This window comes from Sitophilus oryzae, unplaced genomic scaffold, assembly GCF_002938485.1.
Source record: "Sitophilus oryzae breed Bouriz unplaced genomic scaffold, Soryzae_2.0 scaffold_860_pilon_pilon, whole genome shotgun sequence".
NCBI classification, from domain to species: domain Eukaryota; kingdom Metazoa; phylum Arthropoda; class Insecta; order Coleoptera; family Curculionidae; genus Sitophilus; species Sitophilus oryzae.
In genome coordinates this window covers 861,212-888,100 of record NW_022147484.1, presented here as the reverse complement: position 1 = coordinate 888,100, position 26,889 = coordinate 861,212, and the positions used below count along the sequence as shown (strand labels likewise).

The window sequence follows — 26,889 nt, the reverse complement described above, 5'->3', positions numbered from 1 at the left end:
AATAGTCAGTCGATCAAACCTTACTTAAGGCGGGTTCTCACTTGTCAGTTTCGCTGACGCAGTCTGACTGATTCATTATCAATGAAAAATAAAAATCAACGATTGTATTCACACGTTTCATGTTTTGCTACATTCAGTATTCAGTTGGTCCAAACATTTTAACGTGGTGATTTCGCAGACATGAAAATGGTTAAAACAAAATTGAAACCAGGTGTTCGCGAAGTTTGTTTACAATTAGCAAATGAATTACAGAATATTCTGGTGAATCAGAAAAGAAGAAAACGTTTTTTTTTAAAGCAGATACGTCTACAAGAAACCGTTGACGTTCTATTTTAACAGAACGTCAACGGTTTCTTTGTAGACATATCTGCTTTAAAAAGCGTGTTCTCATAATAGTTTGAATTTAAATATTTTAAATAGTTTTTAAAAAATAACTATTTTATTTTGTAGATTTTCTTGCAGTGCAGTGGCGAAATGCCCATAAAGGATTTTTTTGGAGATATATATTAAAATAATTAATTAACTTTAACTTGTAAACTGAACAAATCACGAAAATGTAGTTCTCACGCTTCAGTTGCTTCAGTTTCTATTCATTATTCGATAATGATCAGTCAAAAATGAAAAAAGTAGAACTGGTTTTCACTTTAACTGAAAGTACGAATTTACTGATCATTTAACATGAAAATGTGTTCTGACGTTCATTATTTGTTCAGTATCACTGAATCAGTCAGACTGCGTCAGCGAAACTGACAAGTGAGAACCCGCCTTTACAGTTGGACGCTGAACATCATCAACAGATGATTGAATCCATGAGGAGCATTTCATCAAGTACTAGCCAGTTCAATCATGATCAGAGCACAATGCAAAATAAAACAGAAAATACCCAGATTCAAACCACCAATTCAAGCCAGCCTACAAACATTTACAATAATTGTGTTTTTAATATTAATAAAACCTATAATTACTAAATGTGTTTCGTTATTATTTTGCTATATTAGTCGATATCATTAAAGATTTGGCATTGAAGATAATTCAACATGAAATAAATTCTAAAAAAATCATATAGATATATCCATCATATTTCGTTAAATAGAAAAATACCAGCTTTAGTTAAATAAAGGCGGCAGAACTATATTTTTTAGAACATGGCAATTTCGAAGAAATTCATATGTAGGTATATCTATTTATATTATGTTTTTACATATTTCCTAATTAAAAATATTACCAACCTTAGTTACATCAAATGCTAAAACTCAAATGGGTAATATTTCAATATATAGACATTGTAGTTCATTCACATTATGATTGTAGATCTTATGTTTACCTTTTCAACTGTCAAAAAATTTCCACTAAAGTTTCGTGGCGCCTCGAAAAAATTTCCGGAAATTTTTTCAGTTGCCATGGTAACTAGTCAACATTAAAGCATGTTATTGGTTGAAAAGTAGAGGTGTGAAATTTTCTCTGAAATTGGGGTGGCAATCGCCATCCTGACTATATGGCCAGTCCAACCCTGACCCTGATGGTTCTTCATTGATTACCTACATACATCAATTAAAATTTTTAAAAATATAATCGTTTTGTTACAATATTCTGCGTCGAATAGCGTAAATAAAAATAAACCTGTATATTATTTGAAAGGCCATTTAATGCCTTTTTTTTGGTTCATGTATGAACCAATTTACTTGTTAATATTATTGATAGCGGCTATGATGCAAGTTAGTGGAGATATTTAATATATAAATACATACCGATTCTGAACTTTCCTCCAGCGAGGAAAACTCCAACGGAACTTCCGGCATTGACAGATTTCCCGATATTAGTGACCATGATGGCCTCAAACACGTAATCTGAAAATAAAAGAAATATGTGAATTATTTATGACTATACAGTTCTTTAATACCTCGTTTAATACACATCGAACTTTAATAAACAATTCTTGACGTTATGGTGAAGGTGATCAATATAATTGATTATCGAGAAATATGAACCAAATTTAATGTAAGAAAGTACTATATTAATTATTATATTAATTATAGAGAAGCATTTAGATGCATATTATTATTATATCAGATTTGAAATTTTTATTGTACTCAGGGTTAAAAAACCCTGTTTATTGTTTTTATTTTAAACAAAACATTTTTTTATGGTTTAATTCGGTTTTTATTGTTTTGTAAACCAAGATTTTAACTTCAAATTCGGTATTATTTTTAAAAATTGTCTAAAACACTTGTTTTAACATAGTGTAAGATGGTACCTCTCCGAGTTGTAGCACAGAAATTCTGTTATCAAAGTAAAATCCATTGTTTTTTCTATTATAATGAGTTGAACGATTTTTTCCTCTAGACCAAGCTAAAATGAGGTCATTAATTTGTTTCTATTCCTTTCCTATTAGAGTTGGTTTTTATTAAATAGTTTTCGAAAGGTTTTTCTTTTTTTTTGTTGACAAAAAAAAAACACCTAAATACACACCAAATACGTTCAAAATATATGTTTTTACTTATTTTAAACAAGTTTATAACAAGTAATGGTGTTTAAACACGTTTAAAATACTTATTTTAAAACAAAATGTTGAAAATAAAACAATCCCAATGGTAACAGGGATGTCTGGCGATTCAAACAGCAATCTATATATTTTATAAAAATAGTAGCTGACCCCGCAACCGTTGTTTTGCCATAATTATTCCTATGAATATTTTAGTAGAAGAAAATTACTAACTTACTGTCAGTGTCAGTGTGTGAGGATGTGATATACAGGGTGGTCCAAACTGTATTTCGGAAACTTCGGCAGTATATTCTGCAGATAAAAATAAGTAAAAAAGTTCCTATAAATGTACGTCCAAAAATGCGTAGTTTCGGAAATACAGGGTGTAGAAGTTTCATTTTTATTTCGATTTTTTCCAAACAATTTCTGAAGCAACGTCAATATTTGGATGAAAATTGGCATCTGGGAGTTTTTTGGCATGAGAAATTTTATTTTGATGTCAATATGACTCGCGCCACCTACATGTGTTTTAGTAATAACTTTTCGTCCGTACTGGTATAAAGGTACTGAGTGAAAAAATATACATTTCCGTGACTTTTTACGTAAAAAATGTCTCTTGGTAAAAATCGCTACGAGTAACCGTTCTTAAGATACTTAGAATGGAAATGGTCAATACATGTCATTATTGACAAAAAATAAACACGTTGAGTGGATAGTTATTTGACTGAAATTATACATTCGGGAAATTTTTATTTTTTTTAAATTACTCATAAGTTTTCTGCGAAGAAATGATGATAAAACAGTTTCTGATGAACTTTTGGCACAAAAACATTTCAAATTTATGATTTGAGTCTAAAACTATTTAGTTTTGATGACAAGTATTGATAATTTCAACTCTAAATATCTCAAGAACCATTACTCGTAGCGATTTTTCCCAAGAGACCTTTTATATGTAAAAAATGTCGTAAATGTATATTTTTTACTCAGTAGTTTTATACAGGTACGGACTAAAAGATATACTCTTCAAACCCGTTAAAAATATGTAGGTGGCGCCCTCTACAAGTAGGGACCATATTGACATCAAAATCAAATTTCTCATGTTAAAAAACTCTCAGACACCAATTTCCATCCAAATATTTACGTTACTTCAGAAATTATTTGGAAAAAATCGAAGTAAAAATGAAACTTCTACACCCTGTTTCTCCGAAACTAAGCATTTTAGGACATACATTTATATAAACTTTTTTACTTATTTTTATCTGCAGAATATTCTGCCGAAGTTTCCGGAATACGATTCGGACCAAGGCAAGGGTGTCCCAGAAATAAGTGCAAGTATTTTAACTGGTAGTATAATTCAACCCCAGAAACACGCCAAAGAGGTTTTTTTCGCGAAAAAAAATTATTTTTCGCGAAAAAAAATTATTTTAAATCGATTTTTTTTTTGTTTTTAGTTAAAAACATAATTTCTTGATAATATGGCAACGTAGGTATTAGATTAAATTTACAAGAAAGGAAATCCAGAAAAGATCCAGTCGTTCTCAAAATATTAACAAATCATGTTTTTTGGAAATTTTCAAAGTAAAATAACTCCGTTATTTTGGACATATTTGAAAAACGATAAAGAGAAAATATGTTTATTTTATCGAGATGTACCACCCCTTAAAATACTTGCACGTATTTCTGGGACACCCTGTATAAGTAGAAGAGGGCATGGAGCGACGTGAAAGATGATGCGAAAATTATTGAATTACTAATATCGGTATAAAAAAATAGGGGTTGATGGTAGAGGGGTGAAAATTTAGGGTTGTATGTATTTTTTAATGCCATATAAAAAAATAAAAATAAAAAATGTTATCCAAGAAATACAAAGAGATTGGGGTGGACCACCCTTATCACTTATTAGGGGTATAAAAACTAGAAAACTATTCTCAGACCTACTGAATATACATATAAAATTTCATCAAAATCAGTTTTGAGTATGGTAACTAAAACTGTAATCTGAGAATTTTATATATTAGATATATTTTTTACATATTTATGTTTAAGTGGGGATATACCTACCAGCTTTCAGAATTTAAAGTATTTGCAATAAGTTAGTTGAATTTGCAAAAATATTTTATTTATGTATACATCGCAAAAAATATTTTGCATAAAAGTAAAATATCTGTTACAATTGCAATAAAATTTCTGAACAGAAAATATTCATGCACAAACACATTGCCTACTTCCTTTGAAAAGCGACATCAAAAAAAATATCTTTTCAATCGTGCCATTTTTATATCGACAATACAATATTTCCCTTTTTCACCATTTCAAAAAAAGCATTCTTTTTTTGTGCCAGTGTTTGGTGAAAAATTTACAATTTTCGTTTAAACCGTTCAATGGAAAACCGCTATCCGCTAAACTACATTTGTTGAACTAGCAATTTTCCAGTGAATTTTTGATCAAAATTCTCGTTCAAATGAAATTAATGTAGCGCGTTTTACATAATAGAAATTCGGCGCATAGTTTGCCGAACGTAACAAAATAACAGGATTAAATAAATTTCACTTTGTACACAATGTAGGTACAATTGTCGTACAATGTCACTGACGGGTCAGTATAAATAGTTAATTACAATTACGTGAGCTTAAAGAAATATTGTTAATTTGACTGTAAACATATATTATGATTATAACCCTGTATTTTGCTTTAGTGTTTCATACTAACAAGCTATTTTCTTTATTATTATTTTTGTTAAAATTTTAAATAAAAGAGAAAGAATAATAAGTTTAACATTAATATTATTTTTTATAGTGGTTTCAGATTTGTCATCCGACGTTTCGCCTTTTGACCGCCTTCATCAACTTTGTTTTCTTATAGGCGCCATATTAAATTTTATACATCTATAAATAAGATATACTACTATACATAGAATATCTTTTATACATCTCAATAGATAAATTAATTACGATTGTATAACGATTTATAACAGGTTATGTATATGTATAGTCAGTGATGGAGAAACATCCGGTATATTGAAATTTGAGTAACTACCCGGTATTTGCATCCGGTTTATACCCAATGGTAAATACATGGTACATTACATTAAATTTTGGTAAATACTATACCATCCTGAACAAGCGAAACCTTGAGTCGGCCTTTACAGGCATCATTGGCGTAACTACAGGAGTGCTCGGGGGAGCCCCCCCCTCCCCCAGGTACAGCTAGGCACCCCCCAGAGAAATCCTGAATTATGACTCTTGGCTACGTATTAATTTTTATTTGCTTATAGTTTTGTTTAGTTAATATTATTTATTGTGTTAATTTTTATTTTTTTAGAAAATTTGTAGGTTTTTAAGTAATCTACGGGAACACGGTTTGACACAAGTCTATGAAATTTATTGATAGAGAAATTCCTCTAAAATTTTATTCAAAAAATGTGTTTTTTTAAAATTATTTTTCATTTTTAAAAAAACAAACGCCCAAGGTCCCCCCAGGCCCACCCCGGGATAAATTGCTAGTTACGCTAATGACAGGCATAGTAGTGAATCGCTATGGCAATCTAGTAACTCGAAGACAGCAAAAATACGAAGTATTTGTTATACAGGGTGGTCCGAACTGTATTCCGGAAACTTCGGCAGTATATTCTGCAGATAAAAATAAGTAAAAAAGGTCGTATAAATGTATGTCCTAAAATGCTTAGTTTCGGAGATACAGTGTGTAGAAGTTTCATTTTTATTTCGATTTTTTCTAAATAGTTTCTGAAATAACGTCAATATTTGGATGAAAATTGGTGTCTGGGAGTTTTTAGACATGATAAATTTGATTTTGATGTCAATATGACTACTACTAGTAGAGGGCGCCACCTACGTGTGTTTTAACTATTTTGAAGCGTAATAACTTTTGGTCCGTACCTGTATAAAACTACCAAGTGAAAAAATATACATCTCATCATTTTTTACGTAAAAAATATCTCTTTGTAAAAATCGCTAGGAGCAACCGTTATTAAGATATTTAGAATGGAAATAGTAAATATCTGTCATTATTGACGAAAAATAAACACGTAGAGTAGATAGTTAGTTCACTGAAATAATAATTTGGGAAAATTTAATTTTTTAAAATTAATCATAAATTTTTCTACAAAAAAATGATGATAAAACAGTTTCTGTTGAACATTTGGCACAAAAACATTTCAAATTTATGATTTGACTCTAATAACTATTTAGTCAACATGTTTAATTTATGTCAGTGATGACAGGTATTGATAATTTCTATTCCAAATATCTCGAAAACCATTACTCGTAGCGGTTTTTACCAAGGGACTTTTTTCACGTAAAAAACGCCGTAAATGTATATTTTTTTACTTAGTAATTTGGTACAGGTACAGACGAAAAGTTATTCTTACTCTTCAAACCAGTTAAAAAATATGTAGGTGGCGCCCTCTAGTAGTAGGAATCATATTGACATCAAAATTAAATTTCTCATGTCAAAAAAACTCCCAGACACCAATTTTCACCCAAATATTGACGTTACTTCAGAAATTATTTGGCAAAAATCGAAATAAAAATGAAACTTCTACACCCTGTATCTCCGAAACTAAGCATCTTAAACATACATTTATACGAACTTTTTTACTTATTTTTATCTGCAGAATATGTTGCCGAAGTTTCCGGAATACAGTTCGGACCACCCTGTATAACCACTTAATCTGACGTTAGATTCCATGCGCTTGGAAAAATACTTGTTCCTCTGTCTTTATTTAGTACATCTTATTTTACTAAGCGTGTTGACCGTATTCTTCCTACACACGAAAATCGGCACCCAAGGCCTGAAATGCCGACCCTAGTATACCCGGTATATACTCAAGTATGTTTATTTTGTTTAACGTACTATGATAAATGTTAACAACAATTTGTTGCTATCTTAATTGTGTCGAAAATACAGCACAATGTAGACAGTTCAATTTTGGTTAGGTGAATAATTGAATTTTACAAGGGGTTTTCCGCCAAAATATTCTTTCAGTGAATATACAGGGTGTCCCAGGCTGAGCGTGCATTAGAAGTTTCTAGAGAACCATCATATCTAGATCGGAGATTTTTTGCACATTACTGTTTCACAACGAGATCTATCGACTAAAAATATTTTCAATACGGCGGCACTTCCGGAAATACCGGAAGTTGACAGCAACTTTCTTATTTTAAATGGGTACCCCCATTTTTTATTACATACTTAAATTCTCTGTAAATTTTGTGAATTTTGATCTCAAACACTCTATACTTAACATTAACCGTTTCTGAGAAAAAAAATATTTAATATTTTTGGAGGAAAAAACTGCCTGTCAAAAAAATTTGTATAGCCTAAAGGTCAAATTCAGCGATTACCACAGTCACTGGGGCATAAAGAAAAGACATGTGGCTATCTACTTCAAAAATTAAAATGTTCGAATGTCATATAGTATAGGCCGTAGCTGTCATAGAATTGAACGATTAAAAAATTATCATAAATCACTTTTTTTAAATAGAAACCCACTTTTTTTATTTCACTAGCGAAAAGGTTTTTAATTCGTTACTTTTTGATTATACATGTTCCTATACCGAAAATAAATGGTTTTTAAGTTATTTAAGATTTAGTTTTAAAGCGTAATTTTTTCTTGATTTTAGCTAGCTTTCTTTGACATTAAGTGTCAAACCATCAGACAATTTATTTCCTTCTGTCAAAAAACTAATTATTTGAATTTCGTATAGTATTATAAACACTACTGGTAAAACTTTATAAAGTATATTTTAAAAATATATCTCGTATTTTAGTGATACCTAGTGGCAATATGACATGGCCAGATATAGTTTTACATTGCGTGACGTTTAAAGGCTTAGGCTACTGGTTAAAAAAAACAAAAAAATATACCCTTTAAAACTAAATCTTAAATAACTTAAAAACCATTTATTTCATGTATAATCAAAAAGTAACGAATTAAAAAACCTTTTCACTAGTGAAATAAAAGAGGGTTTCCATTTAAAAAAAATGATTTATGATAATTTTTTAATAGCTCAATTCTATGACAGCTGTAGCCATGATTATATGACATTCAAACAATTCAACTTTTGAAATAGATAGCCACATGTTTTCTCTTTATGGCACAGTGGCTGTGGTAATTGTAAAAATTGTATTTAATATAAGACGTCCTGTAACTTTAAAACTACACGGATAGAAATAGGTATTCCTTTGAATTTCAAGAGTCTTCTTCTTAAGATGCCGTGCAGATTCCTGCATAGGCGTTCATCTTTTTCTTCCTCATCAGATGGTTCTATTTATTGCAGCGACTTGAAGTGCTTGGAAGTCCTGTATGTCTGCCCAATGACAAATATTTCTCAGCCAGGATAGCTTCCTTCGGCCTATTCCCCTTTTGCCCCCCTCGATTTTACCCTGGAGAATTAAACACTGAAAATGATGCGTTCTCCTCGTAGTATGTGTCTCAAATAGGCTATTTTCCTCTTCTTGATGATTTCGAAGAGTTCGCATTCTTCTAGACTAGCTCTTCTGAGAATGTCTTCATTCCTCACACGGTCGATCCAGGACACTCTTAGCAGTCGTCGTTTTCATTTCGAAGGCTTCAATTCTGTTTATTGTTGCTATCTTCAGTTCTTTCACACCATATAACAAAACGGACCAGACATACAAAAGAGTATGAGTATGTAACCCTATGAAAATATTTATCCTCCATTTACTTGAACCAAAATATTAAAACATTGACATATATCTATGAAAATCATGTGAGTATCAAAGTCATGAAAGTATACTCTTGATTTAAGATTATATTTTTATCAGTATATGCATTGCCGCACCTATGTTCATAGGCACTTTTTTCATATTTCTTGATGAGAAATCAATTAGTACTTATTTAATACTTTGTCTAGTTAATGACATCAGAAAATTTTAAAGGTTGCGGTTGGTAGAAAATTGCGTTTATCTTATCAAGGAAACCGAAATCGACAAAATATCAAGAGACAACTTTTAATCGGCATTAAAGGACCTAAACAATTTTGCTAATAATGGAAAAAAGTCAGTGGCGCACATGTTTTATTTTAGAAAAGCATTCTAGTGATAACTCAAAGGCACGTCCCTGGTGAATCTGTCGACACTTTTTTCAGCATTAAAATATGTCGTACTTATAGCAACTTTTACCACAGATTAGGTATCCTATAAGTATACAGATAAAAATCTTGTCCCTAATTCGTGGTACGAAAATTGTTTTTTATGACGATATGCAAATTTCCTGTGCGCAAAAATGAACTCGCGTAAAATAACAATAAACAGCGTAATAGAGAGATATCGCTAAACCGAATAGCGTGCATGGACGTTAATAAGGCCAGGTGTTATTTCCTTTACGTGAGGTAGTATTAACTCTCTTCATTTATAGTTATCGGATCGGAAAGAATCCTGATCGCGTCGCGTCCGCTATTTAAACTTAACCTAACTTTGAATTTAAAACTTTCAAATTGTTTTGTTTACTAGGTATTTTAAAACTAAAGGGCTAAAGTGCTTATTTCCAGTGCTTTATTGTTCAACGTCTGCCAGTGGGTTTAGGACAACAAGCAACAAATTCTCTTAGAAGGGCTAAGTCGTCATCTGCTGTAAACCTAAGACCCTTTATAGGTTCTTTAGTATTGGAAGAGGTGGAATCCATAGTTTAGGCCATATTTATTTAATTAAAACTAATCCCAGCTACTTAAATGTCAAATTACCTAATAAAACTAAAGCAATAATTCAAAACAATTCAAACATAACCTAAAATAAAAGATCTCGCCGCGCCGGCCGGCTCCGGTTGTCAAATACCCGCACATGCCCATTTAAGCAATTTTTAAACGTTATCAGAGGTTATTTAGAACGAGCGCTTGGTGTAATTGATCCGCAAATTACGTCAGGCGGTAACGTTATTAGCGGGTGTTGCGTTAAAAATTGACTCGCGCATATCGTAACCATGATAAGGTACGCGTAAATACTGGATGACACTATTAGGTTTTCCGATATCTCTCTAATAAGTGTGCCGGTCAGGCGCTGTGCACAATTTTAGAGGCCATAAGTGGGCGTGATATGTGCGCAAACTAGTCACCTAACTAGTACCCGATTCCGAAAATTGGAACCACGAAAAACAATAAAGAAAAAACAAAGATTATAATCTGTATAATCTGTGCTTTTACACTCACAATTTTTAATATCTATTTCTAATCGCTAGATGCACTTGAAAGAAATTTATAGTAAATCGAAAAAAAATGAAGACCGTAAAGAAGAAATTTATCCTCCTGTAACTACGAAATAAGGCAGATTCGGACCTATATTGATTGCTAAAAATAATTTTTATTTTTACGTATCTGTGGTATTATTTATTAATCTCCCACGATAAATGGCACATGTTTTTAATACACCCTGTATTATAGGTAAACTTAAATATTATTTCTTCATTTTTGTTTAGTATATCGCCAAACGCACGATTTAACACGCCTGTTCTTCTTTTCTAAGCACAGCTACCCCCAAAAATTCCCAGCCCATGAGAGGGAGCTTTTTGGCACAAATCCGCAAAGATTTATCTCTGGTATAGTCTCCTCGCTCGTTTTACTAAGATCGTATTTAAGTAAGAAGCATCTCTCCTCCTTTTAACTTTTACCCCAGAGCTGCGGGGGAGAACAGCTCGTTTCTAATCCACTTTGAATTTTATCTATTTTGCGGCCGAAAGTGGTGTGGGTAAGGACAGGGTTCGTCCAATAATAATAAATTAAAAGCCGAAAGCGCTTTTTGGCTTTTAAAAAGTCAGAGGAAATGGGGTATATGTGTTATCGGTGTTGTTTTTGTTGGCAAGAAAGGGACTTTTTCTATTTTCTTTTGCGTTTTATTGAATCTCCGGTTTTAAATTGATTTTCGTTTATTTTTTTGTTAAATTAATAGGTGAAATAATAAAAAACACACTTAAATATACACTACAATTAGGATTTTAACATTGAAACAAGAAATAGGTATAGCTCAAAGCTGCAGGAATACAAAGTTGTACTAATATTTTTTGTCTAAAACCAACGATAACGAAGGATTTACGAAGTTGTATATAATCCATAATAAACTGAGGTCTAAGACACCTAAAAACTTGACATATAATCTACCTGATGCATTATTAACAATGACATATTTCCAATAATTGATTCCTGTATTTGCATATTACTATACCGGGTGCGTGTCAAAACACCTCTATAACTTTTTATTTTTTTCAGATAAAAAAAACAGATACGGTATGTTAATATATAACATAAATTAGGATTGATTGACGTATTCAATTGTTCTCGGTCACTTCCCGTTTCACCCGAAATGACTACAATTTTTGATTTTTAAATGGCAACCTGGGTATTTTTTACTTTATTCGACAGAAAAAGACACTCTAAATAGTAGTATAACAAGTCAACTTTTGACATTTTCGCATATGGTTTATTTGAAATTGTAGCATGCGGTTCATCACTACTAAGAACATATTGACTCGAAATTCGAAATACCAAGTCTGTGGTATCAAATTATGCCTAAAAATGCTTTTTCCCTCGCTTTTTCCAAATATGCTAATGAGTCACCCTCATTCTATTTGAAAAAATGAAATACGATAAAAAATACGAGTTGTGCATCTTTTAACCGGCCAGAACAAGACACGAAAACATCTATTTTTCCAAGGTTTCAAGATTAAAAGTTAGTATTTTAACACAGCCATGGGACTCTTGGGAGATTGAGATTTAAAATACGATTTTTTTTAAGCGAGAATGTCAAAAGTTGACTATATGTCATTCTATTCAGAGTGTCATTTTCTATAATAAAATAAAATATAAAAATACTAAGTATAAAAATACCGAGGATGCCATTTAAAAATCAAAAGTTGTAGTCATTTCCGGTGAAACAGGAAGTGACCGAAAACAATTGAATTTATGTCATTAACTAACATTCCAAATCTGGTTGTTTTATCTGAAAAAATAAAAAAGTTATAGGTATGAGCCACTTCTGAAACGCATATACGGTTACGGTTCAGATGTCGTCCGAACTATTTTTGAATACTTGTTCGTTTTACCTAAAAATAGCGATTGAACAATATAAACATTCTTCATGATATATTTTGGTATTAGATCGATCATATTAAAGGTCGCCGAGCGTTGAAATATTAGTTAGAACGCAATAGAACGTAAAAAGTCCAGTAATTTTACCATCTTTTGGACCTCCTATGTCGAGCAACCATGCAAACCTAAGAAAGTTCTCTTTCAGGTCAAATGAACCGATCAAATTAACAATTATGAGCGTTCCAACACTTTTTTCCAAGTGAACCCTCAAATAAATATTATTTGACTTGCCTAAATAGAGTCCTTTCATATTGAAATGTTTATGGGTATGCATGGTTTACTCAGATAATTGTATAAAAAAAAGTCAAGAATGGCAAATATTTTGAGTTACATGCTGCAAATTATTTTGAGAATAATAATAATATTATATAATTCAATAGATATAACCCCAAGACGCTAAAGCTTCATTCAGAACCTTGAAATTAGTGGAATACATTAGTGCGGTTTCAATTAGCGCAGAACTTTGTTTCTCTAATTTCAATGAAAGCATTCAGAACGTCAACATTAATGACTAGTAATTTTCAATTAGTAGAAAAGATAACAAACTTTTAACTTATGCCACTAATTATACTTCAGAGTTAGAGAATAATGTCATTTTCGGGCGTTTGATTATCCTTCGTCAAGAGAAATTGTGGTTAGAAATGAAAAGTTGATTGTTTTATAAGCTCTTTATTAGTTTTTTTTTCTCAATGGATACAACTCATTACCGCAAGATTATTTTTGGTGAGGGGATGATAAAAAATATTGAGAGAGACGAGCAAAGTCTACCAAATGTACCACTGTAAGTACCAAGGAATCAGTTGCCGAATTATGGTCAGATATTATTCCCCCTGGTAATGATGAAGAAACAGAAGAGGTTATTTATGTTTTTTAAAGGACTATTTTAAATGAGGGGAGTACCCCAAGCTGTTGCTAGGATATTCTATTAATATTAATTGTATTTTTTAGAATTGTGAATTCTTAAATAAAAAGTATTATTGAAACTACTAATTTCAAGGTTCTGAATGAAACTTTAGAGGTACTGGGCACATACCACACATCTTGTTTGTGTACAATTAAAGCATCAGTGCTTCAATAAAAATAAAACCCTTTTTAATTTCTCTTTCAATACCTAATCGGTATTCCAGATATGTGAGCCGACGATATAATAGATTAACAAAAGTGGATTCAAATAAATAAAAGCTTACTACTGTTTCTAGTAAGAAACTTGTTAAGGAATAGCGTCGTCGCTCTAATCTCGTTACTCTGAATCGCCGTAGCTCTCGGAAAAATCGTGTACATCCCATAGCGCGCGCCGTGGACGCTCGTGCCGAATACAAATTAGTTTCCAATTACGCCACCAGGGCCGTTAGTGTCGTCGAAACATTAAAGTCGGTTATTTTATCGTCGCAAGACAAGGTACACGTCGACTAGTCTCGAAATTTCGTGTCGCACTGCGCTATAGAGGACGATAATTTGGAAAATAGCAATCGAAAGTATATCTTAAAAAAAATACTGTGTGATAAAAAAACCGGCGCCAAAGAACGTTGGGGAATGGCAATAGATTCCATGTAGCGATTTCACGACTTGCGACCACATGTTTACTAAACACAACGTTGGATTAGTTACAAAAAATAGTTAGCTCCGTACCTTGGGTATTAAAATAAATATAAACGTTGTTGTAACGTTGTGCCGACGTTGAGCTAGTTCTACAACAAAGTAAAAGCTTCTGCGACGTCGAATAAACGTTATCTTGTAACCTTTTTTGCTTAAGCGATCTTTAGGTGATTCGGACAACGTAGTTACAATGTTGGGCAATAACGAGTTTTCCGACGTCACTTTCAGGACCTATTCCAACGTTATGCAAACGTCGTCTGTTTTGCTAACTAATTTGCTTTAAATCTTAAATTTTCACTTCATTATTCTGTTCAGTCAGACAGTTCAGTGCTGCTTTTGTTTTTATAAAAAAAACTTAATTAAAATGGGACGAAAGAAAGGCACATATAAAACTAAACTTAAATATACATCGACATATTACCGATACTTTATCCACTCCCTCGTTTATTTAGAATATAGAGGGCGGCACAAGCTAGACTCTAGGATGACTAAATTAGGCAATCTTGTGACTAGAATACTACCTGTTAAGGCAGAACTCCGACTTTATTAGTCCAGTATGCGACTACTCGAACTACTCCATCTTAATCTCCAAAACAACAAAGTGAAAGCCGCCATGTTGTTGAATAAGAAAATGTTTCGTTCCTAAAATAGCAATTCCTGCTTTTTGAATACATTAACTTGAAATATTTGACCCTAAACAATACGCAGAAACAAATTTTTTTTCGACTGCGAATAAATTATTCTCATTTTACTAAAAAAAAAATTCAAGAAATTTTCTAAAACTTCTTTAATTTTAAGGCCCATTAGTATTTTTCAAAGTAGAAACAATACATTTATCAATAAAGTTGTTTGCGTTTAACTTTTTTGCCTTGGGTACCGAGTTACAGAGATGGTTAAAATGTTTGAATAATTATGATCTTCAAACATCCTCCACACTTAAATACTTTTGTTTTGTTTTCCTTTACTGCCATCTGGCATATGTCTCTAACTAAATCATGAAAATAATATTTTTACTATAATTATCCCAATTTAGGATAAAAAGCGACTTAGACGCCATATTATTATAGTTTTGTATTTCTGTAAATTAGCATTTTAAACAAGTTGCAGTTTGTACTAAATTAGGCTGCTAGCCAACGTAGGTATCCAACGTCGTTTCGACCTAAAAATTATTCTCCAAACTAGTGCAGACTAGGGTTGGCACGAGGTTGTGCCGACGTTGCGCCCCGACGTTTGGTCGCGTGACACAACGTTTTCCCGACGTCCAAATGCTGCTTGGTATGATAATTTGGCAAGGTCAATCTATAGATATCGTTTACTAAAAATTGACATAAAACTTATGAAACACTAATTATAGGAAGATTAAAAAAACGCCTCCAAACACACAAATCAGTTTCCATAAAATTCTTTTTTTATCGAATTTTAAACTATGCCATTTAAAAACCATTTCTACTCAATATAAAAATTGTAGTAATCATCAATTCGAAGTTGGTCAAAGAATGCCTAGAGAAGCTCAACAAATTAGGCACAGAAAATAAAGTCCTCCTACTCTGGGTGCCTGCTCACCAAAGGATAGAAGGCAACGAATAAGCAAATAATCTAGCTAGAAAAGGAGCGAACACTCCACTAATTGGACCAGAACCGTTCTGTTTTCCAAGCGGGGACCAACTGCAAGCGGAACTGAAGAATCTGGAAGACTCCATTCGTAACCTGAAATGGGTGTCCTCCAACAGTCTAAGATACTCGAAAAAGTTCCCCAGAACATACGACCGAGAAAAATGAAAGGTTTTTCTTGATTAAAGTAAAAACAATCTTCGGATTATCCAAGGGGTTTCTAACAAGACACTGTCTCCTGAACGAACGCCTCAGTAGGCTGAAGCTGAGAAACAACGGCGAATGCAGATTCTGTGGGGAAAATGGGGAAACACCAGAACACCTTATCATTGAGCGCGTCGAGACGACGACCATGAACTTTGGTACGGCTGATGTCGAGGATGATGAACTGAAACTGTATGATGAGTTATGACTCGTTATAACTCAAGAAAGGGGAACACACAATAGATCTGTAAGTTCGCGGTGATTAACTCCCCTCCTAAACATTATATATTCTACAATATAAAAATATATTACAACCTTATGGCTAACCGGAAGTTAGCGCCATTCAAAAATAAAGAATAGTATATACGGCTCAACTAATGAAGTCTAGGGCTTGCCATCGCCAAAATTATAATCGATTGTCATTCCCCAGCCGCCTTTGACGACGTTTTTTTTTATTATATCAGATCAAAAACTTACCTTAGAGGTTGCCACATTTCAAAGTTTTTCCTACGGGCCCGGCAACAGTTCGTCGGGCATCTTTTAATAAAAAACTTTGCATTTAAAAAATCATCCCGATCCACTCACAATTTTTTTGAGCCACCCTGTAGAAGATAAAATATTTTTCTGAAATACATCCTAACAATAACTTTAGATTAGCACTTATACAAAATTCCTAAGTTATTTATTACAGGAGCTACAGATGCCCGAAGCACTGTTGTCGGGCCCGTATAGGAAAAACTTTGAACCGTGGCAACCCCTATATGCGGCAAGTTTTTGATAGGCATCCTTATAACATCATGCATAGAATAAAAATAGCTTTGACATATAAATGATCAAAAAATTTTATGAGCGTAATGTCGTCTCCAAAATAAGTTATTATTATTATTAATTAAACAAAGTTGCGGCAACTTTTTGATAGGCACTCTGTTAAAAGTGTATTTATTCTCTTACAATCAAAAAAAATATAAGTAATTAAAAAAAAATATTGATACATTTATAGTATTTTTAATAAGAAACTTGTAAAAATAAGATATTTTTTTACATAGTTTCACAAAAAAATGTAATTTTGCAAAACAGTTTGTTAATATTAAATGATTATTACAAAACGATATTATTTTCACAATGAGTTTTGTGAGTTTCAAAATTAAATTTAAATCAGAAATACAACCTTGTAGTAAAAGTGCATGTGTCTAGACATATTCACAAAACTTGTGTAAATTTACCATAATATATTTAGTAAAAATTGACGCCACGTCACGTGACTTCTTGTAAAGCAGATGCCCATTAAAAACGTAGTTAGGAGGAAAGACGAAGAATAGTTCAGGAGAGTCTCAGAGCGTGGGTGATTAGTGTTTTTATAATTTAAGGGTAAGTATATTATATTAATTATGTTTATATGTAGTTTCGGTAAATATAAAGCCAGCCCTCTTAGAAAACACAATCTCCATTTATTATAATTATTTGCATTTTAATTTTAGCGATTTTTTTAAGTAAACATAATTGTAATCTCTCTATATCAACATATCTCAAGTATTATTTATTCTTTCAGACTGTGTTTCGGAGGACAAATTTAATAGAGGACCGCAATAGAGGAGTCTATACATCCATAGGCTCTAAGTTGATAAGTTGAATGTTTTGATTAGATACCTTTTTCTTGCATATTTTTTATTTTGTATCTAATGGCGATTTTGTTCCTATTTTGGTTAGGCTCAGAAATTCATTAAGGTTCTTCTAGGCAAGAAGAGTTATGGCAATGAGTATCTTACATACATAAGTTCTGCATTGTGGATTAACCTTTATAATAAATATTATAATTATAAACACGTGTTTGATTAAGTTTATTGATATTTACTAACGCTTTGTACATTTACAAAAGTAATAATTATTGTAAATTCACTATAATAAAATGTTTTAATTTGTTGTTACTCTATAGTAATAGTACAAGAAGTTGGCGATTTTAAAAGATTACTTATTCATAGTAAATTTACTATGAGATTATGAGATGAACATTAGGAATATAAAGATATATTATAACATATTTACATACATGCCACAAATTAGCCATACAGGGATTTTACAAACGAGTTGTAAAACTAAAGAACGGATAACTACAATAATCTGTGGCAAGAAATAACCATCAATGTTATTAAATTCACAAATTATTTTTTTCAGTGTATTCATAAATATACGCAAAAAATAGGTTTTTGATTAAAAATACAATGAGCGTAATAATTCTTCCGCCGGATCTTAGACTATATATAACCGTTTATCCATGCACGACACTGATGCAATATTCATATTTATACATGTATAATACTGAAACAATTTCAGTTTTATATGTTTGCCAGTGGCGTGATTCGAGATAATCCAAACGATATCCTTTATGCAATTTTCCCAAAGCTAATATTATGTCGGCTTCCGGTTATGTCTCTCCCCTGGATCATCCGGAGGGTAATCCGGTGCCGGAGCGGGCGGATTGGCACCGGATTCTCACCAGTTCCGGAATTTGCGCTAATTGTCGCCCGATTCACGTGGCAGCTTTGAACCGTGCATATGTAATAGGGCGGTTATCCTGTGTCGAACCGTTTTCCGTTTGTGTTTAGTTCCAAATGCGTTCATGCACATGTCTCTACATTTAGACAATGAGTAAGAAGAAAAGATGGGTTTAAATCGTTGCCGAAATACAAAACGTCAGAGTAGATTTAGAAATATTATTATTTAGCCCAATATAACTATACAGGGTGGTCCGAACTGTATTCCGGAAACTTCGGCAGCATATTCTGCAGATAAAAATATGTAAAAAAGTGCGTATAAATGTATGTCCTCAAATGGTTAGTTTCGGAGATACAGTGTAGAAGTTTCATTTTTATTTCGATTTTTTCTAAATAATTTCTGAAATAACGTCAATATTTAGATGAAAATTGGTGTCTGGAAGTTTTTTGACATGAGAAATTTGATTTTGATATCAATATGACTCCTACTAGTAGAGGGCGCTACCTATGTGTGTTTTAACTGTTTTGAAGCGTAATAACTTTTTGTCCGTACCTGTATAAAACTACTGAGTGAAAAAATATACATGTCTTTGATTTTTTACGTAAAAAATATCTCTTTTTAAAAATCGCTACAAGCAACCGTTCTTAAGATATTTAGAATGGAAATAGTAAATACATGTTATTATTGACGAAAAATAAACACGTTGAGTAGATAGTTATTTCACTGAAATAATAAATTTGGGAAATTTTAATTTTTTTAAATTAATCATAAATTTTTCTGCAAAAAATGATGATAAAACAGTTTCTGTTGAACACACAACATCTGATGAACATTTGGCACAAAAACATTTCAAATTTATGATTTGAGTCTAATAACTATTTAGTCAACATGTTTAATTTATGTCAATGTCAATGATGACAGGTATTGATAATTTCTATTCCAAATATCTCAAAAACCATAACTCGTAGCGGTATTTACCAAGAGACCTTTTTCACGTAAAAAAACGTCGTAAATGTATATTTTTTTACTCAGTAGTTTTATACAGGTACAGACAAAAAGTTCTTCTTCTTTTTTTATGATGGCTCTGCTACAAGGCAACCGCCAGCTCAATTTGAGAGTGACCAAGATGTTGACTGGCTCTAAACCATATCAAGGCTACTGATTCTTATCTGAGTAAAATGTATAATGGGTAAATTTTAATATAACTAACTTCTATGAAGGTAACCTGTGACTGTAAAATGTTATTATTATTTATTAAATATATAAATGACGTGCTGAAAGGAAGATTATATCACAAACAAAGGCACATAGGGTAGAGGTCACACAAACAGACTGCATTCGGAAACTGAAACAAAAAAAAATAAAAAATCCAAATTTCTCATGTCAAAAAACTTCCAGACAAAAAAAAAGTCAAAAATTATTTGGAAAAAATTGAAATAAAAACGAAACTTCTACACCCTGTATCTCTGAAACTAAGCATTAGAACATACATTTATACGAACTTTTTTACTTATTTTTATCTGCAGAATATGCTGCCGAAGTTTCCGGAATACAATTCGGACCACCCTGTATATTTTTTCAACAAAATAATTAGAGTCGAAACATTTGGCACAGCTAGTTTCTATTTGACAAGTAGATGACGAAACCACAGTCATGCACATACATTTGATATGGAATGTATGTTGTTTGCGATTTGCATTTGCAACAAATCTGTGGAAAATTAAATTCTCTACAATTTTTATATAAGATTTTTAACATTGAAAATGTTTCTGTTATCCTATATAAGGGAGCCCAAATCGAATTAAAATGCTACATTTGCCACACCATGACGTCATATATACAAGGGTATAGGAAATCTCGGCGCAGCGGCGGCAGTCAGCCAGCGCGCGCAAAACCATTACATCGCTAATTGTTTATTGATATATCTTTATTAGTTTAAAAAGCCAAAAATATGGGGTTTGCTTTGATACCTTGTCAAAACATAAGCGAAACTTTTAAATTATTTCTTTTTTTTTCATTTAGGCCTTCGTTTTTCGTTAAATGAAAGTTATATTAAAAAAAGTCTATTTTTAAACCAAATTTTCGCATGATTGAAATGAGTTATTCATATTTAAAGTTTTTTTGGTCATAAGCGCTAACGGAAATGTTTTTTGTAAATAATTATAAAAATTACTCCCTACGAAGACTTTATTGTGTACTGGATCAAAAATAAGTATTTGTTTTCTCTATACGGTGGTATTAATATATCGATTTTTGATGATAGTGCCCTTTACCCAGTCTAATTTTTGTACTACTTTCGGAATAAGGGTCCCCTATATCATGTACTGTACTTCCATCCCTGAAAAATTCAGCTTGTGACACCGAAGTGAGAAGTAAAGTCAAAATAAGCTTTAATCTACCTACATCATAGGTAGGTGTAGGTACTCTAGGTATATTCTACCTAGACAGTAGCTGACAGTAGTAATTAATTTGTTATCCGATAAGTAGTTGTCATTATATAAGTTTAATCATCTGATACCTCCTATAACGGTAGGTTTTGGATTTTTTCCTGATTGGTTTGTTAAACAAAAATATACTGCGCATATAAATGTCTAACACAATACATGTATTGAATATACTTATTTTAACCAATGCATTGTTTTGTTTTTTTAATCTCACAAATAAGAAATATTTTATAGTTTTTATTATAAAAAACAGTGATTATACAATTTATTTGCACCCCTTACACTATTTTCTGTAAGGGGTGCACCAGGAGTATATTTCGTAACCTCTTACGATATAAGAGGGCCACAAAGTGTTTTATTACTTAATGCTTAGATTAAATTTTAATAACATATTTGTACATAAAATAAAATAGACTAGAAAGTCAATTAATTAATATTGACGTAATTACTAAATAATTCCAAGATTTTTTTTCTAATTATTTTAGTGTATTTTTAGTCACCTAATTATAAAGGAGAGATATCCAACCATTGCATTATTTTACTCACAAATAAATGTTTTATGGTTTTTATTATAAAACAAGAATTAATTTATTATACACCCCTTAACCCAAACACCTAAGGAGGATATTTCGTGACCCTTTATTTAAAGTGGACAAGCTTTATTTGTCAATCTTTTAATTACCCAGCGTCTTTAATAAAAATCTAATGTAATTTTTCATAGAAATGATCTGACATAAAAAGCAAATTTTATCTAAAAAACTTTTGATTATCTACAAGGAGTAAACCGCTGACAAATGTCTGTATACTAATGCCAAAGTAATGCCAAAAATACAAATTAAATACCAAAATTTCTCATATAATGTCCCACTAATGCCAAGCTGATTCCAATATAATACCACTAATACCACAAATAATATGTAACACATTTGTTTAACGAATTAACCTGTAACAATAGTGGTAGGTAGGTGCACAGATTTTTTCCTAGGTAACTTAAAAGTCGTTAAAAAGTCTAATTATATTTAAAGAAGATATAATTCCAACTAATTGCATTATAAGGCCAATAATGCACAAATAATACCATTAAAATTTTAGCGTTTTTAATTTGTGTAACATATTTCTTTAAAAAATTAACCTGCAACAATAGTGGTTAATAACTTATTAAGTCGTTAAACAGGTCTATAAAAGCTATAACAACATAGGTAACGAATATTTATAATTTCATTCGAGTTTTAATCTCAAATAATAAATGTTTTTACTGGTGTATTTTTGAAGTGTTCATTATTAAAAGTAGATATTCTTCAAGTTATGTGAGGTAATAAGTAATGTTTCCGGTGAGACCGCGTATATGTCACCGGATTCTGGTTAGTATAAAGACTTTTTTCTATAGAAAGAGTTTTTTCTATATCTTTCTTTCAAAATAAGACTAATTTCTTCTTATTCTTTTAAATATTACAGTGTTTCTTTCTCCTAAAATGTTATACTTAATTTTCGCTTAAAATTAAAAAATCACCAAATGGGGAAAAATATACGTTATTGAATAAAGTTTATATAAAATCACTTTACCATAACAAAAAAGTAAAAACATGTCATGGCGGAAGATATTCAGGTGGCATTTCACATATTTATCTATTAAAAATCGAGATTAAAATAATAAACTTGCGTAACATGTTATAAGTTTCAGAATCGATTAATACGCAATACGCTACGCAGTCAACTTGTTCCTATGCGCGGATGAGCGTCTTCAAGACTCTTCCATCGGCCAGGGTCACGACGTCGTGCACCGCCGAAGAGGAATCGGCCTACGTTTGGCTAAACAGGCTGGACAAGGTGGACCACGATATTGGCGAGTCTGAATATTTATAAAAATTTGCAAAGTAAAATATGTTGGAAAAATAATTAATCCATACATATATAAAAGCTCAAAGGGTTTTTTTGTTGCATCCATCCCGCCGAAACCGCTTCACCAATCTTGGTGATTCTTTTTTTTAAATGAAAGGTATATATGTGTAGATTTGTTATGAAGTATTTTTATAGTGCTTAATGGCTATTTCTTTGTGTAAAACGACTAAATACTAAAACATACCTGAAAAACACCTACACACAATGCCTCCAGAAATAAATTACTTGTCATTGTCAGTGGTGTGTCAGTTAGATTATATATTAAGTTTTTAGATATTTTAGGAGTGAGTTCATACCGCCAGCTTTAGATACATAAATATTAGCACAAAGGTTCGTTTAAACGACATTAGTGAAGTAGCTACACAAAGCGATTTTAGGAAATCCATCCTCTTAGAGAGTAAAATTATGTCGGAACAGTTTGTTGTATGAAAATTCCTTACTATTTGGTCTAGAAGAATGAAATCCTACAAAAAGAATTAGAAGAAATTTTTGAAATTCATCAACCAAATGGGTAAAGTTAGTAAAATTTATATAAAACTTGGTGGCCTCTGGATTATATACACATAAAAATTGGCAATAAAGATAAAGCGAATTTATGAAATTTATACACTTAGGGAGTAGAATAGGGAATGAAAGTTTGCTGTACGAAAATGCAATACTATAACATTATAAACCAGACAGTATAAAATTTTATACAAGGGTTTATTTAGTGACATCATAACGAAATATATCTTCCTCAATTATCCTTCAAAGAATAAAAAATAACCTATAGAGTATTAGTGCTCTTAATAAATAAAAAGAAGATGAAAAATAAAAAACATCTATGCTCACTAGCTCTCTATAAATTAGTAAAAAATCATTTAAATCAATCCATGAACGATTCGAGGTGTAACGCGAACGTAGTAGCGGGAAAAAGCTAGTAATTTATGAAATTATTCTATTTAACTGATTAATTTTCATTGAAAAGGAATTTTTGTAATTCGCCAATATATTAGTTAAAAACTAAGAAATTCATATCAAATTTAAGTTTTGCGATTTTGACTTATACTTTTTACAAAATCTGAACACATTTTTAAAAAAAAAGCTTTTGATAATATTTGTGTAGATTGACTACAAGTTGTATAACATAAATTTCTACGACCGGTCTACCTAGTGGTCGGCAGCATCGCCTTGTGGTGCAAACGTGGGCCTGTTAATCTGTGACGTGACGCACAACAGCCAAGAAAAACAGAAGCGTGGCTAAGAATTTAGTAATTTAAAAAAAAAATGTCTTTTAGATACAGTAGTAGGTATTAAAAAGTTTTGTGTTTAAATGGGATTTGTCTGCTATTTTTATATTGAGTAAAATGGTTTTGACTTCTCTAATCTTTCTATAATTAGTGTTAATTTTGACAAGTTTTATGTCAATTTTTAGTAAATGGCATCCATATGCCAAAATTATTATCGATTTTCATTCCCCAGCCATCTTCGACGCCGATTTGTTTCGATCATACTATATTCTATAGGAAAATTAATAAAAGTTGACGTGAACATCATCAAAATATTTGACGTCGTAAAGATACCACGCCTACTTTTTGTGTCGTGATTTTTTATACGTATAGTTAATCATCATAACTAAAAAACTTATGATTGACATTTATTTTTTAATTTTGGTCTAAAGACGACATTTTTTACGACGTTTAAAACGACATTCTAACTAACAATAATAATTGATCTTACATTTTCTTTTGTATATCTGTATAACTTAGATAGGAAAATATATTTTTATACAGGGTTGTTCACCACATACGACACGGAGTATTTTAACTAAACGATTAGATTTTTACAAATTGTTTGTTTTGGGTTCGTTGAAGGATTATTAGAACTAAAATTTAAAAATATGTTTGAAATATACAGAGTGTCCCAAATAAATAAAAAATATCAAAGTTATATTTTTTTAAAAGGAATACCCTGTATATTATTACATTTTTAGTTTCTCCAACTAAAATAAAGGTAAATTTGATTAAGGTTTACCGCATTTTAATCTTACCTTTGAAATATTTAGGTTTTTGTTAAAATACAGTAATAAATTTTAATGCTTTATTTCTCTAGGCGTATTTAAGTTTTTAAAACCAAATATTGTACTGAAGTTCTTCTATTTACTAAATTTTGTGTGGTAATAATATAAATTATACTACCTTATACAGAGTGTCTAAAAAATTATATTAAATAATTACTAGCTTCAAACGGCAGTAACTTGTTTAATTTAAATGGAACACCCTGGGATCTGTCATCGATCATGATCTGTCATCATGTTAACCTTTTTTTTTTGTTATTTTGATTTTTTGCTTGTTTGTTTTACGGATAGGTGCCATCGCATAATTATTATTGATAATGTTTTATTTAACGTTAACATTACTACTTTTTCAGTGAATGTTTAAATCTGTTTTTTTTGTCAAGTTCGTTATTTAAACATATGTATGTAATACACTCATATTAACACTAATCATATTTTTACGTTTTTATTCCATTTTCAATGCCCCCCCGGTTGCATCTTTGTAAAGGACTGTGAATTTTTTTATAAAACATTTGAAGAAAAGTGATTAAACAATTTGTGACTCGTTAGTACCTAAAACAGCCTCTACACTATGCCGAGAACTCTTCGAAACAGGTCAAGGTCGCATTTCGTCGCCCAACTTTGTCGCATTTCGATTTATTTCCAGTTGTCTTGACCCACTTCAGTTTGCCTTGACCTACTTTTGATTCTTAAAAGCGCCTGAAAACTACTCGTGAGGAGGGCATGGGGGGATTTTTTTGGTGTTTCTTGTTGCCTCGATTAATTTTCATTCTTTTTGAGCTATTTCCAAAACATGGCGGTATCTGTAGCCGAGGCAAAGGATTTTTTTTTTTCATAAATCTCAGTGAAATAAGTAAACCAAGACGTTTCTAAAATAGCTGTTGTTACGATGATATTTCGTTAATTACATCTCGTTTTATGTTGATATATATTCCACAAAATTTATATTTGAACTCGCGTTTATAGTAGAGTGTCTAAAAATTTATTTTAAATAATTACTAGCTTTAAACGGCAATAACTTGTTTAATCTAAATAGAACACCCTGTATATTTTAAGAGAATCAGATGCACAATTTAATTGTCTATCAAATTGTATTATACCACTTTTTACCTATTCCTACAAGTTTTCATAGAAAATGCATTTTCTTATAATTTAGATCTCATTTATCAATATACCCATGGAATATTGACATTTTAGATTGTTTTTCAAAACAACAAATGTACAAAATATACAGTCTAGTAATATTATCGTTTTTAGTAAAACGATAATATTACTAGCCCATTTGTATGCAAAAAGAAAACTATTTAAATCTTTATAAAAGAGTATACCTTTAATTAAATATACCACCAGTATTTCCGTCCAAATACTAATTAATTACATACTTAATTGTGTTCGTTAATAAATTATTCTAAATAAATGTGGATTTGAATCAGAAATCAATATAATAATAAGTTATGGAAATGAACGTCTCTGTTGTTATAAATAAGCATTTGTCAAAAAATGAAATAACATTTTTAAGCTGTTAGATTTTTACCACACTGTCTAATACACATACATAATTAATTTTTTTAGTATTTGAAGCAATTATTATTAATCAACGCAAACAGTCAATTAATGTAGTTTGAATACTGGAATCATATTAATTGGTCCTCTTTAACAAATATTTAAACAGTTTTTTTATTTTTTAAAGAAATAAACAAACTATATCGACAATATTAGTATCTGAACTCTTTAAAATTTGGTACATCTTTAAAAATTATTTAAAATGTCAGTATTCCATGGGTATATTAATAAATGAGTTCTAAATTACAAGAAAATGCATTTTCTACGGAAACTTGAAGAGATAGGTAAAAAATGGTATAATACAATTTGATAGTCAATTAAATTGTGCATCTGATTCTTATAAAATATACAGGGTGTTCCATTTAAATTAAACAAGTTATTGCCGTTTAAAGCTAATAATTATTTAAAATAAATATTTAGACA

At 31.2% G+C, this 26,889-nt stretch overlaps 1 protein-coding gene across 1 annotated transcript in view; it reads right to left on the bottom strand.

Moving 5' to 3' along the window:
- The window catches only part of LOC115890300 (ADAMTS-like protein 3), a 1,070,176-nt gene that overhangs the window by 420,426 nt on the left and 622,861 nt on the right, over positions 1-26,889 (bottom strand). The window contains exon 7 of the mRNA XM_030910476.1: positions 1,749-1,847. Within this exon, the coding sequence (XP_030766336.1) occupies positions 1,749-1,847 (99 nt within the window). The remainder of the gene's footprint in view (positions 1-1,748; positions 1,848-26,889) is intronic.